This window comes from Staurois parvus, unplaced genomic scaffold (assembly GCF_062004578.1).
Source record: "Staurois parvus isolate SC_StPar_1 unplaced genomic scaffold, SC_StPar_1.0 ptg000350l, whole genome shotgun sequence".
Classification (NCBI taxonomy): domain Eukaryota; kingdom Metazoa; phylum Chordata; class Amphibia; order Anura; family Ranidae; genus Staurois; species Staurois parvus.
In genome coordinates, this window is record NW_028318146.1 from 465691 (window position 1) to 485420 (window position 19730).

Genomic DNA, 19730 nt, shown 5'->3' on the forward strand with positions numbered 1-19730 from the left:
CAGGAGTTGTAGCTGACAGAGAAGAGTATAAAAATCAACAAAAGGAGGCCAAACACATTATCAGTGCTGCCAAAGCACAGAAAGAGGAGGAAATTGCTAAATCTATTAAGAAGGGAGATAAAAACCTTTTTTTAGTGATTAGTGATAGAAAGAAAAAACACAATGGGATTACTAAAATGAAAACTGGGTACAACACTTATGTTGGGGGAGACTTGGATGTAGCAAACCACTTAAACAATTACTTCTGTTTAGTTTTCTCAGAAATACATTGTACTAGTAATAACAAGATGGGGAATCATATTGGTTCTAGTAATGGTTCATTTTTAGGATTTCTGGAGACAGAGGTAACAGAGGAACTGGCTTGGTTAAGGCTTAATAAAGCAATAGGCCCTGGTGGTATTCATCCCAGAGTTCTAGGAGAACTTTGAGGTATAGTTGTTGGACCATTAATGGATCTTTTTAATCAATCTATTTTAACAGGAGAAGTTCCCCATGATTGGCGGACAGCTAATATTGTACTATCCACAAGAAGGGCAGCAAGGCAGAAGCTGGCATTTAAAGGCCAGTGAGTTTAACATCAGTTGTAATCAAGTTAATGGAATCACTCCTAAAAAGGATCATTAATCACTTAAAAATACACAACTTGCTGGACCTAAAGCAGCATGGCTTTACTGAGGGCAGATCATGTCAGACTAGTCTGACTGAATTTCCTGACCATATTACCAATGTTAAGGACCAGGGTGGTGCTGTGGACATAGCATATCTTGATTTCAGCAAGGCATTTGATACAGTTCCACATACTGGACTAATACAGAAATTGTACAAGCTAGGACTTAACCCTTGGGATGTTCTGTGGATATGCAGTTGGCTAAAGGGTAGATATCAGAGTGTGGTTGTAAATGGGGTTCACTCAGAACAGAGACCAGTCACTAGTGGTGTACCACAAGGTTTTGTACTAGGTCCTGTTCTATAAAATCTATATGTAAGTGATATAATGAAAAGGTTTCTTGGGCAAGGTATGTCTTTTTGCTGATGACACAAAGGTATGAAACATGAACATGATTTGGCATTGCTGGAAGATTGATCAAAGAAATGGAAATTGCAGTTCAATGTTTCTAAATGTAAAATAATGCACCTAGGGGAACAGAATCCCTTAAGAGAGTACAACATTGGGGATACAGTGCTGGCCAGCACTACAGAGGAAAAGGATTTGGGGGAACTTATTAAAATGAGCAAACAGTGTGATCAGGCAGTGGGGAAAGTGAATAGAATTCTAGGATGCATCACTGGAGGGATCACCAGCAGGAGGAAGGGGGTCCTGATTCCCCTATATAGATCTGTATTCAGTGTATTGAGACTTCATTTAGAATACTGTTTCCAGTTCTGGAGACCTTTTTTTAAAAAAAAATATTGATAAAATAGAATGAGTCCAGAGACGGGTAACAAAAATGGTGAAAGGTCTGGGGGATAAAACATATCAGGAGAGGCTTCACAGGAAGTTAATATGTTCAGTCTGGAGGAAAGATGGGAAAGGGGAGACATGATTGAAACCTTTAAATATATCAAGGGGGTGAATAAGGTTCAGGAAGGCAGTATTTTCAACATGAAACCAAAATCAAGAACACGGGGACATGACCTCAAACTAATTGGAGGAAAGTTCAAAACTAATCATAGAAAGTATTATTTTACTGAAAGAGTAGTTGATGCTTGGAATAAACTTCCAGCAGAGGTAGTGAGCCAGTCAACAGTAAATGTCTTCAAACATGCTTGGTACAAGCATAGATCTATACTCAACCCAAGAAAGCAAAAAAGAAAACAAAACTGGGCAGACTTGATGGACCACTCAGTCTTTCTTTTGGCCATCATTTTTCTATGTTTCTATCATTTCTGTCATTGCAGCACCCTGGTATTATTGGTCATCTAGCTGCATGAAGTACACATAAATTGTTATCTCATGCTCATGAAACATCCCTCACAATTATTTCTTCTTTTATGTACAGGATGAATGCAATTTATGAACTTCCATTTTAAAGAAACCTTTAACCACAAATTCTTATTAAATGAAGCATGCACAGTGGATATGACCCTTAAACCATGATCATGGGGCTATTAGTGATAACACCCAAAATGCACCCCCACCATTCTATTCAAGTGGGTTCCTGTCAATTCCCATAAAGTAACTGGCATGATGAGTGTTTCTGCGGTATCAGCTTGTATGTAGAAGAAGAGGAGCTATGGTGCCAAGCAGGTGAAAAGCTGCAACAGCAAGGTACAAAGAGGTAGCCGTAATACAAATCTCCAAGCCTAATTGCTGTTTTAATCACTGTTTTTTAATGCCTAGGTCTCCAAATACCAATAGAGGAGTTCACCAATGGTAGTTTCCTAAGAGAAGCTTGTTATTACCTAAGTATAGGGCGTCATTGGAACAAAAATCTGGACTATGGCGGATATGGATGGGCTTGAATCAGAGTTGCCTTCAATAAAGAGAGAAACCATGTCAAAAGTGTAACTCCAACCCAAACTTTTTTTTAGTATAGTTTTGGATAAAGTAGGGAAAGGTAGGAAATCCTACTGTCTGAGGTCTTGATTCTGGTGACAGTATTATCGCCTAGACAGCGATAAAGTGCTGATGGGGGTTCTATCTTGACCCGTTCTACTAAAAAGAATGTTTCACTGGTGTTTGTTCTGCCATACTTGGAGAATTTGCCAAAAGTTAGAAAAATCTACCAAATGGGGCTATAGAGAGCAGTTTAAAAGGACAGTGGTTCTGACACTTCCCTGCTTTATCCAAAACTGAAAAAAATGGCTGGAGATGCAAATTACACTTGCCATTCTTAAAACAGGGTTCCTACAGAGTTTGTTAGGAAGTTCCTTGAGCTGTAGCTGACTGACCTCCCATTTGATCGTTCCAAGGCCAACACCACAAGATGAGTGCGTAGTATCACACAAATGATCTTTTTGCCTATCTGTAAGGGTGGCATTTTGACCACCACTTTTCATTCTTTCCACTGGCCATCAATGTAAGGAGCATTTTTTCCCACTGACCCCCTAATAAGTTGATTTTAGTGGGGGTTCCCCAAGACCTGAAAATTATTTCAAAGATTCTTTTAGGGTAAAAAGATTGAGAAAAGCTGCATTAAACTGCACTTTAAAGTAGGTCCTTACTATGGCCAAACAGCTGCTTTGAAGAAAAAAAAAAGCCTGATCGCATGACTCATCAATGTCATGTGTGGGCAGCTCCTCTAATCACATATTATGGAGAGAGAACTCTATGAAAAAATGCTGGCTTTACACTGTGGCCTACATTTTATGAATGAGAAATATAAATAAACAGCGCAAAAATAGATTTCTAAATCCACTCATAAAAAATTATTATATAAAGTGCATAAATTAATAGTGAGTGTCCTCAAGGTCTTGAGAACGCCGATGGGAGGGGCGAAACGCGTTGACGCATTTCCGGTCCATACCCCGTACGTCTGGTGAGTGGAGCGCACGCTGAATGGTGCGTTCCAGCGGCCATCTTTGGGAGCTGTGTTGGTCTGTGTGGATTCTCTGCTCTATCCTGTGGCTGATGTGAGATTCCTGGAATAAGAAGGCTGTTAAAACGCTCATGTTTCATCTGGAGGCTATTATATTCAATAGATGTGCCTTTTACAAGTTGCTGACATGTGAGTGGCCTTAATCTCTGTTTGAAAATCTTATTATTATTTGGCAATATTACACTATTTGAGATTTCTTTCTCCTGGTTGAGCGGTGGAGCCTATTCGGATGGTGGAGAATTCTATAGAGTGGATGCTAAAGAGGGTTTAGGATCCCTTTAAAATTACCTAAAGGCTTCTCACTCACCAAGTTCTGGTGAATGCATTTGATGTTGGTTTTTGCACGGGTGGAAGGTGGAAGTTTTTCTTTATATTTGAAGACATTTTTGGAATTTTTGATCTTTATTACACATGGACATTTGGTGTTTTATAATAATATAATTGAGGACACTCACTATTAATTTATGCACTTTATATAATAATGTTTTATGAGTGGATTTAGAAATCTTTTTTTGCGCTGTTTATTTATATTTCTTATTGTTTGTGTTTCTTCACAATTTCCACAGCAGCAGTTTAGATTTTGTAGTTTGTTTGGCGCAGGAATACGTTTTTCTTTTACATTTTATGAATGGGCCACAAAATACAGACAGTGGTGTAGAGTTACATTGCATAGCATTGTATAGTACTTAGCAATATTCACTCTCTAGTATGAAGGATCCCACAAGTTTTAAAACTGTTGTAAAGGTAATAGGTGTGCTTGAAACATCCTGAAGTATTTGAGCTTTCCAGATTTACGGGGCTGACTTCTTAGACAACCGCTGATGGAACCACAAAATATACAGATGGTTAAAGGATAACCAACACAACACATAGACAGTTGAGAGAGACCACTTGTTTAATGACTAAGATATTTTGCACCCAGCATGTGCTTTACCCTTGTCACTGCCAGGTAGGCACGCTGCAACACTGAAAGTTTGACACTGCCTGTAGCCAGAATCATGCAGATACAAAGACAGTATTAATAAATATTTATCACTCTATAAAAAAATATCGAAAAGTCCATCTCTACGCAAGAACAAATGCTGTAATCTTGGCACAGGTCGAAAAGTAACCATGATGACTTGTTTTGGTGTATAATTGATGTCCTTCCCAGGCTTGCTGTTAGGTGCAACACATCAAATGACAGCACATGGTTGGGTGTAAAGAAGGAGGGTACTAAAGGCAGGCACCAATTTTCTCAAGATGTTTTAGAACAGCTTTCCTCAACCTTAATGCATTAAAACTCCAGCTTAGTCGAAGGAAATATGAAGTCTCATTTTTATTTATGAATGTTTTATAGAATTCTTTGCTGAAGGCTAGATGTTAACTTTTTTAGGAAAGTGATTTTATTAAATTTTTTTGTCCTTATCTCTTATGGCCTCCTTTACTAGTGTGCAAAAATATCCTGGCTAGGTAGACAGGTTGCATTTGTAACTACACATCACCTTCTTGTGATGCTGTCAACAGAACTACAACTCCCATGAGCCCCTGTGGGTACTTTCTGTAGAGGAAATGTGGTTCAGCAACATATGCTGTTGCTCCTTGCTCCAGCACCCCATGAAATCAACACATTGAGGGGTCTGGCTAGGCATGGTCCAGCCCAATCCAAGAAGGAGTTTTCGCACAGACAACAATGGGACATGCCAGTGATAGGTACGCCGAAACATCCAACTGTAGTCTGGCTTGAGATTGCACCTGGATGGATGAGAACACTAGAGCAATTTTTGTAGACTTTATCTTAGGCTTGTTACCTGTCCAAAAGGAAATTAATTCATAACAAACTTCCTGCCAGAATCAGTAAGTATATTTGGAGTGATGACAGGAGGCACTTCTAAATTAGCAAGGCTTTTTGATATGGAGTGCACATACCCCATATCATTTAAGCAGTTTCTGAGTTTGACCATGCATACATTCTAAAAACTGAGATATGTAATTGCTTTACTAGTGGTGTAAAGTTATTCACAATTCCTTTTCCACTTCAGCCTATAGCATGACGTGGTCTTCTTAAACAAGTGTTTCTCAACTCCAGTCCTCATGGACCCCCAACAGGTCATGTTTTCAGGATTTCCCTCAGATGAAACAGCTGTGGTAATTACTAAGGCAGTGAAACTGATCAAATCACCTGTGCAAAATAATGGAAATCCTGAAAACATGACCTGTTGGGGGTCCATGAGGACTGGAGTTGAGAAACACTGTCTTAAACCAACATCCCTAGTCATGGTATCCCTAAACCAAACACCTAGTGCTGGTTACTTTATCTCAAGCAACTTTTGGCATCTTTGCTACCAGTATCCCATGTGTAGAATCATTTTCCAAATTCTTCCTAATTGGTTAATGGCTAAAGCCGGGCGTTAATTTTAGCCTCCTATAGGTGTTTGAACATACGTTGGGTTATTTTCTAACACTTCCTGATAGACCCAAAAACCCAAAAAATATTCAATTACACAAATATCATTCCAAGCTTGAAAGGCCAAGCTTTGGCTCATCTTACCCCTGTACTTTTCTATCCATCACCACCACCGCCCATCACATTTAGTGACAAACAGGGAGAAGAGTCCAACCTTCCAGGCTCTAGATCTTTTAAACTCAGCATCTCCAATTTTGGGGTTCACAGAGGACCATAAAAGATGCTCAACTATTATGAAATTATGTTATATGGTCATGCTGGACATCTGGCGTGGACTTTTCTCTCTGTCTTGTCTGAATATCTCAAAATGCTGGTTGATGTCATAGACCACTTGTGAAATCTATAAGTAAGAGAACAGCAGTATTTTGCTCAGCAGGAAAATGGTGGTGCAGTTCTTTCAAACTGCTAAAAAACCTGTGGAAGGCATACTATATGGATTAAATATAGTTGACCCCCTCAATACAAAATTTTTGGATGTTCCAAAAACCATTGATATTAATATGGAATTGATACCTCTCCTTCCTTTTCAGTTATAACACCCTTCACTCTTCTAGAAAGGCTTTCCACAAAATATTTCAGGGATTTTGTTAGGTCAAATGTTAAAGCTGGACAAGAAAGCTTGAAATCGGCATTCCATTCCATCAGCAAGGCAAGGGTTGGGATCAGGGCTCTGTGCAGATCATTTGCATTCTTCCAAACCAAATTCAGCAAGCTTTACAGAGCTGGTCTTGTGCACAGCGGCACTGTCATGTTGGAACAGAAAAATGCCTTCCCCAAAATGTTGCCAAAATGAATGTGCTGCAGCGCTAACAAGCAAACACCATGGAAGCATACAGTACTAAAGTAACCCTCAAATGATGTCCTTCTGGAATGGACAAAGACTGAAGAAATATGTACAGCGTTCAAACCTCCTACCCTCCTTCTTCACCGTGTTTATTATGAAATTACTGATGTGCTCTAAGTTGCTCTAAGCTTGCCTCAGGTCACCAGAGAGATAATAATCTAGTGCTATTTTTTATCTTTGACCTAAAAAATAGAATGCTCTTTCCTGCTTGTACAGATCAGTCCTAAAATGTAAGTGTCAAATGAGACTGACAACTAAGATGGAAATTCAGTAGATCGTTGGAATGTTGGACCCCACATAAGTAAGGGGTTGAGATATACTTTCAGCAAACATGATAACAGAACTACTTGTGTGCTATTATTTTAGAAAATGAATTAAAAAATCAATGGAATGCTGGGCTATTTGTCTTGTGTAATAAGCAAATAAATCCAAACCTGAACTGAATCGTTATTAAATTATTATGACCCTGGTGACCTGAAGTTAATCCATAGTGTGGTCAACAGGAAGCAGTGTTTCATTATCATATCTTTTCTCATAAGGTGCTCTGTCTGGACTATCTTGTCATATTGTATCTTTTTGAAAACTCTCTAAACTGGATGGAAAACAAATGATATATAAGTCTGTTATAAGATAGTCCAACACCTCAACCAACTTCATAACTTAACATCCTAGGAGGAATCAAAGGAGGTTTTGGCTACTGTAGACTGCCCAGCAGCTGATTCTCGAATTGCTTGCACCAAAAGATTAGACCGTCTCAAGGGTCTATCCAAATGCAAGTGCGTTGTGGGTATTTACGAAGAATAGAGATTGCTGTAGGCGGATTTTTATGTCACACCAAGGAATAGACTAGTGGTGACCTGCAGTATAGGTAAGGACAGCAGATAACATTGGCATATGGAAAATACTTAGCAGGGGTGTAACAGGTCATTTATACCATTACTACAGAAATGTTCCAAGTGTTGGAAGAAAGACTGTACAGCAGAGCACTGATTGGTTTACTCATCAAAGATTAATGCTCTGCAAGACTGTAACAGCATTGATATAACATGCTTTTCAAGATGGTCTAAAGAAGGTCTACAACAAGGCCATCAAACTGGTGACTGTTCACAAGATTTTGTTTTCCTGCTAAGCTTCCAGTCAGTACTACACCATAATTTATATAGTTCTTTGTTTAAGATATGGAACATCTCATTTCAAGTCAAAACTGTTTTTAGTCTTTAGGTTTACTTAAATAGTGTCCTCCAAAACAGGACTTTCTTTTAAAGAGAATGCCGATTGCATTAGATTAATATCTACCTACAATCCTGCTGCTGAACCCAAAAAAATGTCCTTTGTGCAGCTTTCCATGAGCTACTGAGGATTTTTGCTCAGGGAAGTCTCTAAATTCCATTAATGACTTGTTTTACATCATAAGAATGAAAGCGAGTGTTTACAATGTAAGTTCCTTAAGCCTATCTGGCTACACCAATGTTCCTGTATTGGCACATGAGGAGGTGTTTAAAGGTCTTTTTGAAGGTGGCATTGCACAGAGCGTAACAAGCTGGGTTTATTGTGCTGTTCACATAGCAGAGCCAATAGCCTATGTACCACATTGTTTCAGGGATGCAAGTCTCACAAAATGTGTTTATGAGGACCATGACATTGTAAGGCGTCCATGTGATGATAAATGCTAGCAGAATTGCAAAAATTGTCCTGGTAACTTTCTTCTCCCTAGCTGCCATCTGACGTTTCTTTCTCACCTGATTGCGTGCAATGCTTGCAAACTTCCGTGCCACATTGCCTGGACGAGTATTTGGCAAGCCAGAAGAATCTTTGTGCAGAGGTATTGAGCATTCAGGCACAATCTCTATGGCCGTTATGCACTCATTACCTGTCTGCTTGGTGACAATCTTGATTTTCGACCACTTTGAAGCAGTATTCACCCTTGGGTGCAAAGACTGTATACTCTGAGTAGGGGCCAAGACAACACCAGAAGACGCATTATTACTCAACTGCTTATCTGGAGGATTGTGATTCATGCTGGCCGTGCTTGATTCATTCGAGGTCTCTTTTTCCTCCACTGACTGAAGGTTGGTCAAAGATTTCTCTATTTTTCCATTTCTTACTCCATTCTCCTCTTCTGGTTTTGCTTCCAAAGGCTCTGGTTTGGGAGGACTCTTGGTTTGTTTTATCAGAGGACTTTTCATAGAGCTAATGGGTTTCTTCTTCTCTTGTCGGGCATCTGGACAATGTCTGCGGACCCTACTCCTGCTGGCCAATGAAATGTGAATATACAGTATGGTCATGATGACCACAGGAAGGTAGAAGGCTGCGATGGCTGTGCCAAAAGTGACTGCTGGATTGGAAAGAAACTGGATGTAGCATTCATCATTCTTCACTGTCCTCTGACCCACAATGAATTGCCAGAATAGGATGGCAGGTGCCCAAAGGGCAAAGGAAAGGAGCCAGGCAGCTGCAATCATCAGACCTGCCATCTTGGTGGTTCTTCGAGCTGGATAAGTCAATGGTTTGGTAACACAGAAATACCGATCAAAGCTGATGATCAGGAGGTTCATTACAGAAGCATTGCTGACCACGTAGTCTAAGGCCAGCCACAAATCACACACAATAGGACCAAGAGGCCAGTAGCCCTTAATAATATACACAGAATAGAGGTTCATAGAGAAAACACCAATAATAAGGTCAGCACAGGCCAGGCTGAAGAGAAAATAATTGTTCACTGTTTGCAACTGTCGATTGACCTTGATGGAAAGCATGACCAAAATGTTTCCTACCACAGTGACTAAGCTAAGTGAGCCCGTGACTGTGGCAATGAAAATCATCTCCATTGTTTGGTACGGACTTCTCGTGCCCATTGTATAATTTGGGCTTTGCGTATCAATGCTTGTCGTGTTCAGCCATGAGGTGTTTTCCATTGTAGTTGGCCAATAAGATGCAGAGAGATTGTAGAAAGTATCTGCAAAGAAAAATGAAGAGAAAGGGAAAAAGTTATATTAAAGTAAAATTGTCACAAACATTGTCACCTAGATAATTCAACGCACAGTATAATGTCACCAAACGCGTTTAGAATGTTGCTGAGAAGGTCAGACATGTTTTTTTTTGGTTCTTGCCTAATGACTTTCAAAGATGACAGCAACTAGCATCTTAGGTCATTGTTATTAGTTAATTAGTGTGCCATTTTAATGAGTTTGACAGTTCCTCTAGTCCCAATTCACCAAAGTTGCTCTATTTTTGAACAGAGTGCCGCTGCTCAGGGAGCATTCACAAAGCTTCCATCGAAGCATATTTTAGAAATGGGAAAGTTTCTGAAACTGCTGTCTGCTCTGAAAAAAAAATAAAGGTAACTGTCTACTTCTTATGGTAATTAGTATTATAATCAACTTTAACACAATGCACTGATACACTTCTGAGTGATATAATACCCAAGCTGCAGAGAAGAGGAAAAAAACATGCAACACATAAATGTATTGGGATGTAAGGAGCAGCAAGTGTGACCAAGAACAGTGTGGGCAACCAGCTGGGGTGAATTGACAACCCCCTGAGCCCTAATGGTTTTAGTTAACTTGTATGAGCAGAGAGTCCAGATGAGAACGCCAGTTCCCCCACAAAAAGGGAATCAAATACTTCTTTATCCAAAGGAGCGCTTTTTGGAGACCCCCAGGCTAGGATCCGAGCAGCACCTTAAACCTCATCAGCTATAATAAACTGGGTAGCTGTTATACCCCTTGTTGTACTTAAGACACTCCTTCCATGCATTCCAATACTGAAGGGACAATCCCAATTTTCAGGTCCTGAAAAAGGCTGCGGGTGGAAACAGGGGCGGACTGACAACTCATGGGGCCCCCGGGCAATAGGGGATAATGGGGCCCCTGTGTGCTCACCCACACCCAAAAAAGCCTATGAAAAAGCCAATAAAAGGTACCAGGGGCATCTCAGGGGGACCCCTACTGACCCCGGGCCCTCGTGCTCGAATGGTCAGTCCGCCCCTGGATGGAAAACTAGCTGTTAACTTAGAGTAGGGTTTAGGTGAATTATGGCAGGCTTAAAGGTCAGCCTCACTATTGGGGCGCTATTGGTGCATTAATTCACCAGTAGTAGCTGTTTAAATTTATGAGACTCAAATGGAGATAGTTCCTCATAGCAGTTTCCATTTCTGCCCACTCCCATAAAGCCATACTGAAGGTGGCCTCCCCAATATATTTGCTGACTTCATAGTACACAGGAGAATAACAACATTATCTGGCATCACAATGGCCATGGTGATTGCTTGGAGCTGGGAATTCTAGTGGACAGATATCACCACCAGAGTCTCTTTAAAGAATATGTACACCCAACATTTCATATTCTTGATATATGCCTGCTGTACCATGTACTTGTATAAATAAGTATTCTGTTTTTTTGTATTGCTTCCTTTGTGTGAAAACCCTGGGGTTCCTGCCAGTCCCTCTGCTTTCCTAATAAAAACTGACCACACTAAGCAGGAGAGAACAGTGTAGTCAGTTCTCTAGCTGTCCTGGGAACTTAGCCTGCTCTTCTCCAATGATCAGAGCTGTCCTAAACCCCCCTCGCACAGCCAATCACTGGGAAGATTAATGTGATGCTGTTTCTCCTCCCCCTTCTGCAGCTGAGAACAGAGGGAATGTGATCACTTATAAAAAGGGATGAAAGGTATTTACAATGTTTTTATATATGTTTTTATATATACACACATGTTTTGCCTTTCATTTCTATTTTAAACTGAATGGGTTGTTTTACAAGGTGAGGATTTACAAGTACTTTAAGATATAAACAGCTGTAAGGAAATTGAATTGAACAGAAATTGAACAAAATAAAAAAATTATTTTCCTCATGAAGGCATCTTTCTGTTTGCATGGGGATGCAAAGTGACATTGTGACTGGCTTTCCTTCCTCCCCATGTGACAGCAATGGTTCTTGGTATAGGGTTACCCACATGGGGCTGGACAGAGACCTCAGGGGCAATTCCGCCTTTCATTGTCAAAGTTTCTGTATGGGGCCCCCATGGTTTCTAACAAAAGCCTTGGATCCCACTAACAATTACTGTAGAAAATCAAACAAATGTTCTGAAACATTTCAAACAAAATTCTTCTTGTGTATAGCCAGCCTAACTCAACGTTGTTGATCAGTGCGAAGTCTGCTAACAAATTGAGAAATAGCTTTCACATTGAACCTACCCAACAAATATTAAATTGGTTGCAGTCGAAAATTGCTCTTGTTCATTTTCTCCAGTTTTTAAAGCGGAGTTCCACCTAAAAAAAATAAATAAAAGTCAGCAGCTCCAAAAACTGTAGCTGCTGACTTTTAAAATACAGCCACTTACCTGTCCCTCGGTCCAGCGATGTCTTCACCACGGTTGGCTTCACAGACCATCTTCTCTCCCCAGCGCCGACATCTTCAGTGTGGGCACCCGACTGTGACAGCTTGCGGCTTCATAGCTGGGTGCCCACTGCGCATGCGCGAGAAGCGCTGTGCTTTGTGAATGGCCCCGTAGTTTTCTGTGACCTGTCATGTTTCCTAGAAGACTACAGGGAGGGGGGATAACTTCCGCTTCCGATCACCTAGGCAATTGAGAGTGGGTACCTGTCGAATTCGGGTACCCGCTCCCCAAAGGTGCTAATCCTTAATGGGGAGCGGGGGACAAAGGCTTAAAGCGGAACTTCCCCTTTTGGGAGGAGCTCCACTCTAATCAATGGGCTTACATGCCCAGCATATTTAGAAACATGTTTTTCTCAGTTTTGCAGATATGCTTCTGTAAGATATGCTTAGTATCCCAAGTATAAATACAAATATAATAAGTAAGATAGCCTGACTTCTTCAGGTCACAGCAGTAAAATACAAACCCTTTAACCATGTTGGACTGTGTGAAGTTAGATGGCGGAATCAAAGGGGAAATACTGAAGAGATCTCGGCAGATCGTTTCAGACTTGTGAAGGAAAAAGGAGATAGTGAATGATTTCTATCAAATAACATCTAATATGATTAGCCTGCTGTGTTAAGGAGGACGTGGTGCAGTGAGTATGGAGCTGGTCCAGTGTGAGCTGTTCCTGTCGTTCCATGTTGCTGGCTCTGGAACTCGATGAGTATCATTGGGCAGATATCAATCTGATTGCCAAAGCGGCCACATGATTAGAAGCTTGATGAAAAATCATCAGGAGTTGTCTATAATAGCTTTACTGTTGGGAAGGTGCACAGAGCATGTTCTTGTACAGAAAGCCATCCCCCATGGATTCACATGTGTGGCGGCTCAGCGTTAAATTCCATGCCCAGCCATATATTGTGTGGAATAAGTCCCACGCTTCCCCCTCTATGTTAATTAGGGCCTTTTTTCCTCAGAGAATAAGTTCAAATACTCCCCCTTCCAAGTTACCCCTTGCCTTCATCCCCTTACCCACTTCCCTATAGCCAGCAACAATAGATCCCCACAGCAACAGCAACAATTGACCTCCTAGCAACATAAAATCCTCCAGCAACAATGGACCCCCGAGCACCAATAAATCTCACCAGCAATAACCAGCCACTAGCAATATAATAGATTGTATAATAGTGTGGAGCTAATTAGAAACAAACTATAATAAAGTGAATAATGAATAACACCTAAATGTACATTACACAATGCAAAATAATATAACAGTGTATTCCTCAGAGAAATGAAAGTGATAAAGTAAGTCCAGAAATATTATAATTCTCCAGAAAATCCTCCAAAACAAGTACAGTGCTCTTCATAAAAAACACTCAGTGACACCAAGTCCGTGCAAAAGGTCAGCAGCTTACCAGATGATGTCGACCTATGCTGCAAAGCAAATGGTCTACATGCGCCTTTAGGGAGTGTGCCACTCTCCTGCCAAAGGATCATCTATGCCGCAATTAGGGGCGGAATGACCATATGGAAACTCGGGCACTGCCCGAGGGCCTGGGGTCAGTAGGGGGCCCCATGAGATGTCCCTGGTACCTTTTTCATAGGCTTTTTTGAGTTTGGGCAAGGACACAGGGGCCCCATGATCCCCTATTGCCCGGTGGCCCCATGAGTTGTCAGTCTGCCCCTGGCCGCAATCTTTATATCCGATAAAGTTGCTCAGTAGTTCTCAAAAGTAAAAACACAATGCCAGCCCATAGTGTAAAACCGTATAAAAGTACTGTATTGTTTAAAACAAGGTATTGCACTTACATTCCAGAGAGGCCAATACCGGCCAAACAGGGTATCATATCCCACCATAAGTAGAGTTCCCATGGGCTGTTCAAAAAACTGTCCAGTTGTTTGCAATCATCTGCTGGTTACAGCTGTCAATCAATGTCACCTGCCTCCCCCCTATGCATGTTGTTATGGTCACATGACTTCCTCAGGGGATCCTGGAAGATTCAGGGTATACATATATGTGTACAACTGTCAGGAACAAGTTAAGGAAAGAGGAGAAATAACAGCTCTATGGGCAGGATTTGACAAAAAAAAATCCCTGCTGATTACAGCTGCCAATCAATGTCACCTGACTCCACCCTACGTGTGCCGTCATGGTCGCATAACTTCCTCAAGGAATACTGGAAGAATTAGGGTATACATGTATGTGTATGACTGTCAGGAACAGGTTAAGGGAAGAGGAAAAATAATAGCTCTAAGGCAGGATGCGACTAAATAAAAACCTGCTGATTACAGCTGTCAATCAATGTCACCTGCCTCCGCCCTATGCATGTTGTTATGGTGTTCACATGGCTTCCTCAGGGGATCCTGGAAGATTCCAGGGATCCATATATGTGTACGACTGTCAGAAGAGGTTAAGGGAAGAGGAGAAATAACAGCTCTACGGGCAGGATGTGCCTAATAAAAACCTGCTGTGTTAAAGCAGAACTAAAGTCAGGGACTATGGCATCTTCTCCGCGACTTCTCTGGGTGCTGGTCTTTGGCTATCCTGATTGGCTGATATAGGATGACATCACTCCCGCATATGTGTGGGAGTCATTCATCCCAGGACACTAGCACTGTCCCAAAAATGTAAACGGAACTGAGCATGTACATTTTGCAGAAGAGACATTGTATGAACCTGCCTGTCTGCATCTTTTTTCAGCCTTCAATGCTACTGATAGACCACATCATCTATGTTATTTTATATTTTGCCCTGACTTCCACTTCCACTAATGTATCCTCGTCTATGTAAATAGGAGTGTGTCCTTTCTATGTTCTAAAAGCAGCGCCTCCTTCTCGTATCAGAAATATGGGACGTTTGTTATAGCCAAGAAACAGAGCTTCTAGCTTTCACGTAATCTGCACAAGAAAAATGACAGTTGGGATCTGACTGGTTGCTATCTGCTCACTATCATTTATTACACATAAAATACATGGAAGCAGGAGTTTATTTTTTTAATAAAAACAATAAACAGTCCAGACCAGCCAGTCCTACCCATGGGGCCCTAAGATTCCTCCAGAGGTTGTTGGGGGTTCCTTAAGCTGTGGCTGTTTGATCTGGTGTGATTTGATGGTGTCAGAAGAGCTGGGGATAAGTGGGTACCACCAGTCCTCCTGTACGGGGCCCAAGCCAGCAGGGGGGCCCAGGTAGCTGGGTGAGTCGGATGTGGGCAAGGAGGGCGATGGGTGTGGCAGGGGGACAATTACTGGAAACGATCCCCTGTATGGCTCCCTCTGCAGCAGCTGAAAGCTGGCTGCTTCTCCTCTCCCTCCTGCTGGCTTTCAACTGCTGCAGAGAGAGCCATACAGGGGATTGGTTCCAGTATATGCCTTCTGTCACACCCATCACCCTCTCTGTGCACCATACGTTTCTCCGCTGCTGTCCAGGCCCCCCTGTATGCCCCTACCCCTGTAGTGCTGCTGGCTTCCCTCCTTTTCTTCCCACCAGCAGCTGCAAGCAGACAATAGGATCCTTCAGGATGGAGAGTGGGGGAAGGGTCCAGTAAATATGTCACATTTACCAGCCCCTTCCTTTCTTCAATGAACACAATGACTGATCGGTACCGGTCACTCACTGTGCTCATTCATAACTGAAGCATAGTAAACTTTTTTGAAGGGGGCCCTGTCAGGTTGGTTGTATGGGGCCCCGTGGTTTCGAACAGCAGCCCTGGGTGTCAGCAGGGGCAGACTGACAACTCATGGAGCCCCAGGGCAATAGGGGATCATGGAGCCCCTGTGTCCTTGCAGACACTCAAAGCACACCCAAAAAAGCCTATAAAAAGGTACCAGGGGCATTTCATGGGGCCCCCTACTGACCCGAGTGCTCGAATGGTCAGTCCGCCCCTGGGTGTCAGTATAGTTCCAGGGCCAATGCCAGCCAAGGACAAGGGGTGGGCAGGAGGGGCGACTGCCCATGGCACTGTGTTATCATGTGAGGTGGAGGGGCACTGCAGAGAGATTGGGGCAGGGGATTTTTTTAGGGAGGGGGAAATTGGGGAAGGGCAGGGGGTAAGAATTGTTATCGGAGGGGAAATTTGGGAGGGGGTGCTAAGAGTGTTATTTGGGGGGATTGTTGTTGGGAGGGGGGTGGGGGGAAGATTATTTTTGCTAGAAAGAGGATTTGAGGGGTTTGTGCTAGAAAATGTCATAGAGTAGGGTAGGGAGGGGATTTGTGCTAGGAGGGCATTTTTTATTTTGAGGAGGGGGGAGGGTGTTTGTGCTAATAGGGATGATTGGGGGTATTTGTGCTAGGAGGGGAAATATGGAAGGGGTGGAGATTTGTACTAGGAAGGGTGAATTTGTGCTGGGGGGGTGGCGTGGGGGGATAGGATTTGTGCTCAGAAGGGATGTTTCAGGGGTAGAGGATTTGTGCTAGAAGGGCTGATTAGGGCAGGGGGGATGAGGGGGGGGGCATTTCTTCTGGGGGGGGGGGTGGATTTGTACTGGCAGGAGGGGGAATTTATGCTTAGCGGGTAAATATGCAGAATCAGGGAACTGCCCGAGGGCCCGGGGTCAGTAGGGGGCCCCATGAGATGCCCCTGGTACCTTTTTCATAGGATTCTCTGAGTTTGGGCAAGGACACAGGAGCCCCATGATCTCATATTGCCCGGGGGCCCCATGAGTTGTCAATCCGCCCCTGTGCAGAATAGTGCTTGATTTTTTTGGGGGGAGGGGATTTTTGCTGACACATAATGCTTATACATCTTGGGGGAGGGTTGTAGTTTGGCATGTTCGTCCTTGGCTTTAATTGATGTTGTCCCGGCACTGGCAAACGCCACTTGACACAACCAGCTGCATGATACCAATGGTCTTTTAGCTGTCTTTAAAGGTGGCATCCTGACCACCGCTGTAAGTGGGGCATTACTGCCAATGGTCACCAGTGTAAGAAGCATTTTTCCTACTTTCCCCAAATGGTTTTAGATTCCCCAAGACCTGAAAATTATTTTAAGAATTTCTCCAAGGCAAAAAGGCTGAGAAAGTCTCCAGACTACACAGGCATTAGGTAACAGGCACAGGTGTCCAGGACAGCCCCATTTTTTAAATAAGCCAGCAGATGGCAGTGTTGTTCTATTACTGAAACAAGAACCCCCCCCCCTCCCCCCCCCACTCTTGCTATTCATTCCCATCGAGAACTATTGAGAATTTTGAGTGTAATTCCAAGACCGGAGCTCCGTGCTGTACATGGTCTGGTCTCTGTAGGATCACATTGTATTTACAGATATAAAATACACACATTTATAAATGATTATATGATCTACATAGATCAACTTTCTAGAATTTCTTCTTTTATAAATGAACTTTAGGTATGTCTTTATCCAAAACTTTTTATGGGGGAATGGAGTGAGGAAGGGTAGAACCCCCGCCAGGTTTTTATTGCTACTACCCCACAGTTACTACCTATTGTACCACTAGTCCCTCCCTCTTAGATTGTAAGCTCCAAGGAGCAGGGACCTCCTAACCAGGGGTGGACTGACAACTCATGGGGCCCCTGTGTCCTTACCCAAACTCAAAAAAGCCTATGAAAAAAGTACCAGGGGCATCACATTTGGCCCCATACTGACCCCGGGCCCTCGGGCAGTGCCAGAGTTTCCAAATGGTCAGTCCGCCCCTGCTCCTAACCCTCTTGTATTGATCTGTATTGTCTCCCTTTATATTGTAAAGAGATGAGCAAACTGTTGGCACTATATAAATCCTGTATAATAATAATAACTTCTTTATAAACTGTCTATATAAAACAGTCTTAAACTGCTCTTTGCACGTGTGTGCTTTAAACAAACTAACCATTGCACATAATGTAATTCCTTCCAGTGGCCCCTCTCCTGATCACTCCGGTAACACAATCACTGGGAGCAAAGTCTGGTATTCGTTTCCTGCAATCCCCCGAATTAGCTGCATTGGTAGAGGGGGGGGGGGGGGGGCAAGTACTTCTAACCAATTAAGGCATTTTTTTTGCATAGTTCAGTCAGTCTAACACGGTGAACAGGGGTGGACTGACCATCTGATGGGGGGCACAGTCTCTGATGGGGGTGCTGCTTATGATGGAGTGCGGCTTTGAATGAGTGCAGAGCAGTTAAACACAGCACTTTAATTATGCCTTCTCTACTTTCACAGGTAACTGCATTTATCTGCTACCTCCACTCTTAACCAGACAAACGCATTGACTCCTGTTAAATTCTCAACAAATGTTGTAATTATATCTGTGTATCTGTTGACTTGTCCTCACCTCTAGGCGCACTCAGGTTTATGACTGTGGCCTGGTTCCTAAGAAACATCCCCCCCTATTCATGTGAGCCTTATCAGCTTCTAATTGGGGCGGAGTTGAATGCTCATTTGAGCATCTCCCTATAAATTTAGTTCAGCTCATGGGGGAGATCTCTGATGGGGGGCACAGTCTCTGATGGGGGTGCTGCTTATGATGGAGTGCGGCTTTGAATGATTGCAGAGCAATTAAACACAGCAGTTGAACTTAAGCAGCAGGAAGACACAACAACAGCAAGAAACTCTACTGCATGCTGGACAGACTGCAAGGAAACACCCTGGGAAATATCTTTTTTACATATCTGAGTCCCACTCCGTGTACCTTTTATATAATACACCCCTCTTCTCCTCTTCATATTACTATCCTCTGTTCCCAAATCTCATTTCTTTACCCCTCTGCTCCACCCCAAAACTTGTACATCTACCCCTCATTGCTATCATCTCTCTACTATTGCTTTCATCACCTCCCCAAAATGCCTCTTCCACTCCTCCTTCTCATTTTCCTCTCCTCTGTTCCCAAAATCCATTCACTATATCCCTCTGCTCCTCCCAAACATTTGTATATTGTGCCCTCACTGCTTCCCTCACCCCTCTATGGCACCCACCACCTCCTATTACTCCACTCTCCCACTGACCCAAACACCTCCACTAGTAGTTTCTCACGCTCCTGCACATCCCGCTCCCATGCCACCTTTCTCACCCTTCTCCTCCTCATAACCGCGGGGGACATCTCCCCGAATCCTGGCCCTCCACCACCTCCCTCACCCGCACAAAACCCTCCCGCCTCCACGTCCTGCCGCAACCCCCGCAACTTAGTATCTGTCCCCCTGCTCCCTAAAATCTCCCCCCCGTTTTCATGTGCACTCCTGAACGCCCGATCGGTGTGCAACAAGCTTACCGCCATCCACGACCTCTTTGTTTCCCGCTCCCTCAACCTCCTAGCGATCATGGAAACCTGGATCCAGCCCACTGACTCTACCTCCCCTGCTGCACTCTCCTACGGCGGTCTCACCTGGACCCACTCACCCAGGCCCAACGGTCGTCAAGGTGGTGGGGTTGGCCTGCTCCTGTCACCGCTGAGCACCTTCCGAGTCCTCCCAAACCCCCCCTCCCTATCCTTCTCCTCCTTCGAGGCCCACTGCGTCCGACTATTCTCCCCAACCCCCCTGAAGATTGCTGTGATATACCGGCCTCCTGGATCCATATCCCGCTTCCTGGATGACTTCTCCT

The 19730-nt window shown here is 43.1% G+C and overlaps 1 protein-coding gene across 2 annotated transcripts in view; it reads right to left on the bottom strand.

Annotated features, from left to right (window-relative positions):
- Positions 1 to 4411: 4411 nt before the first annotated feature.
- The window catches only part of CHRM4 (cholinergic receptor muscarinic 4), a 116679-nt gene continuing 101360 nt past the window's right edge, over positions 4412 to 19730 (bottom strand). For both annotated transcript variants that reach the window (XM_089684557.1, XM_089684558.1), the window contains one exon: positions 4412 to 9785. In XM_089684557.1, coding sequence (XP_089540683.1) covers positions 8281 to 9785 — 1505 coding nt within the window. In that variant the 3' untranslated portion in view covers positions 4412 to 8280. The remainder of the gene's footprint in view (positions 9786 to 19730) is intronic.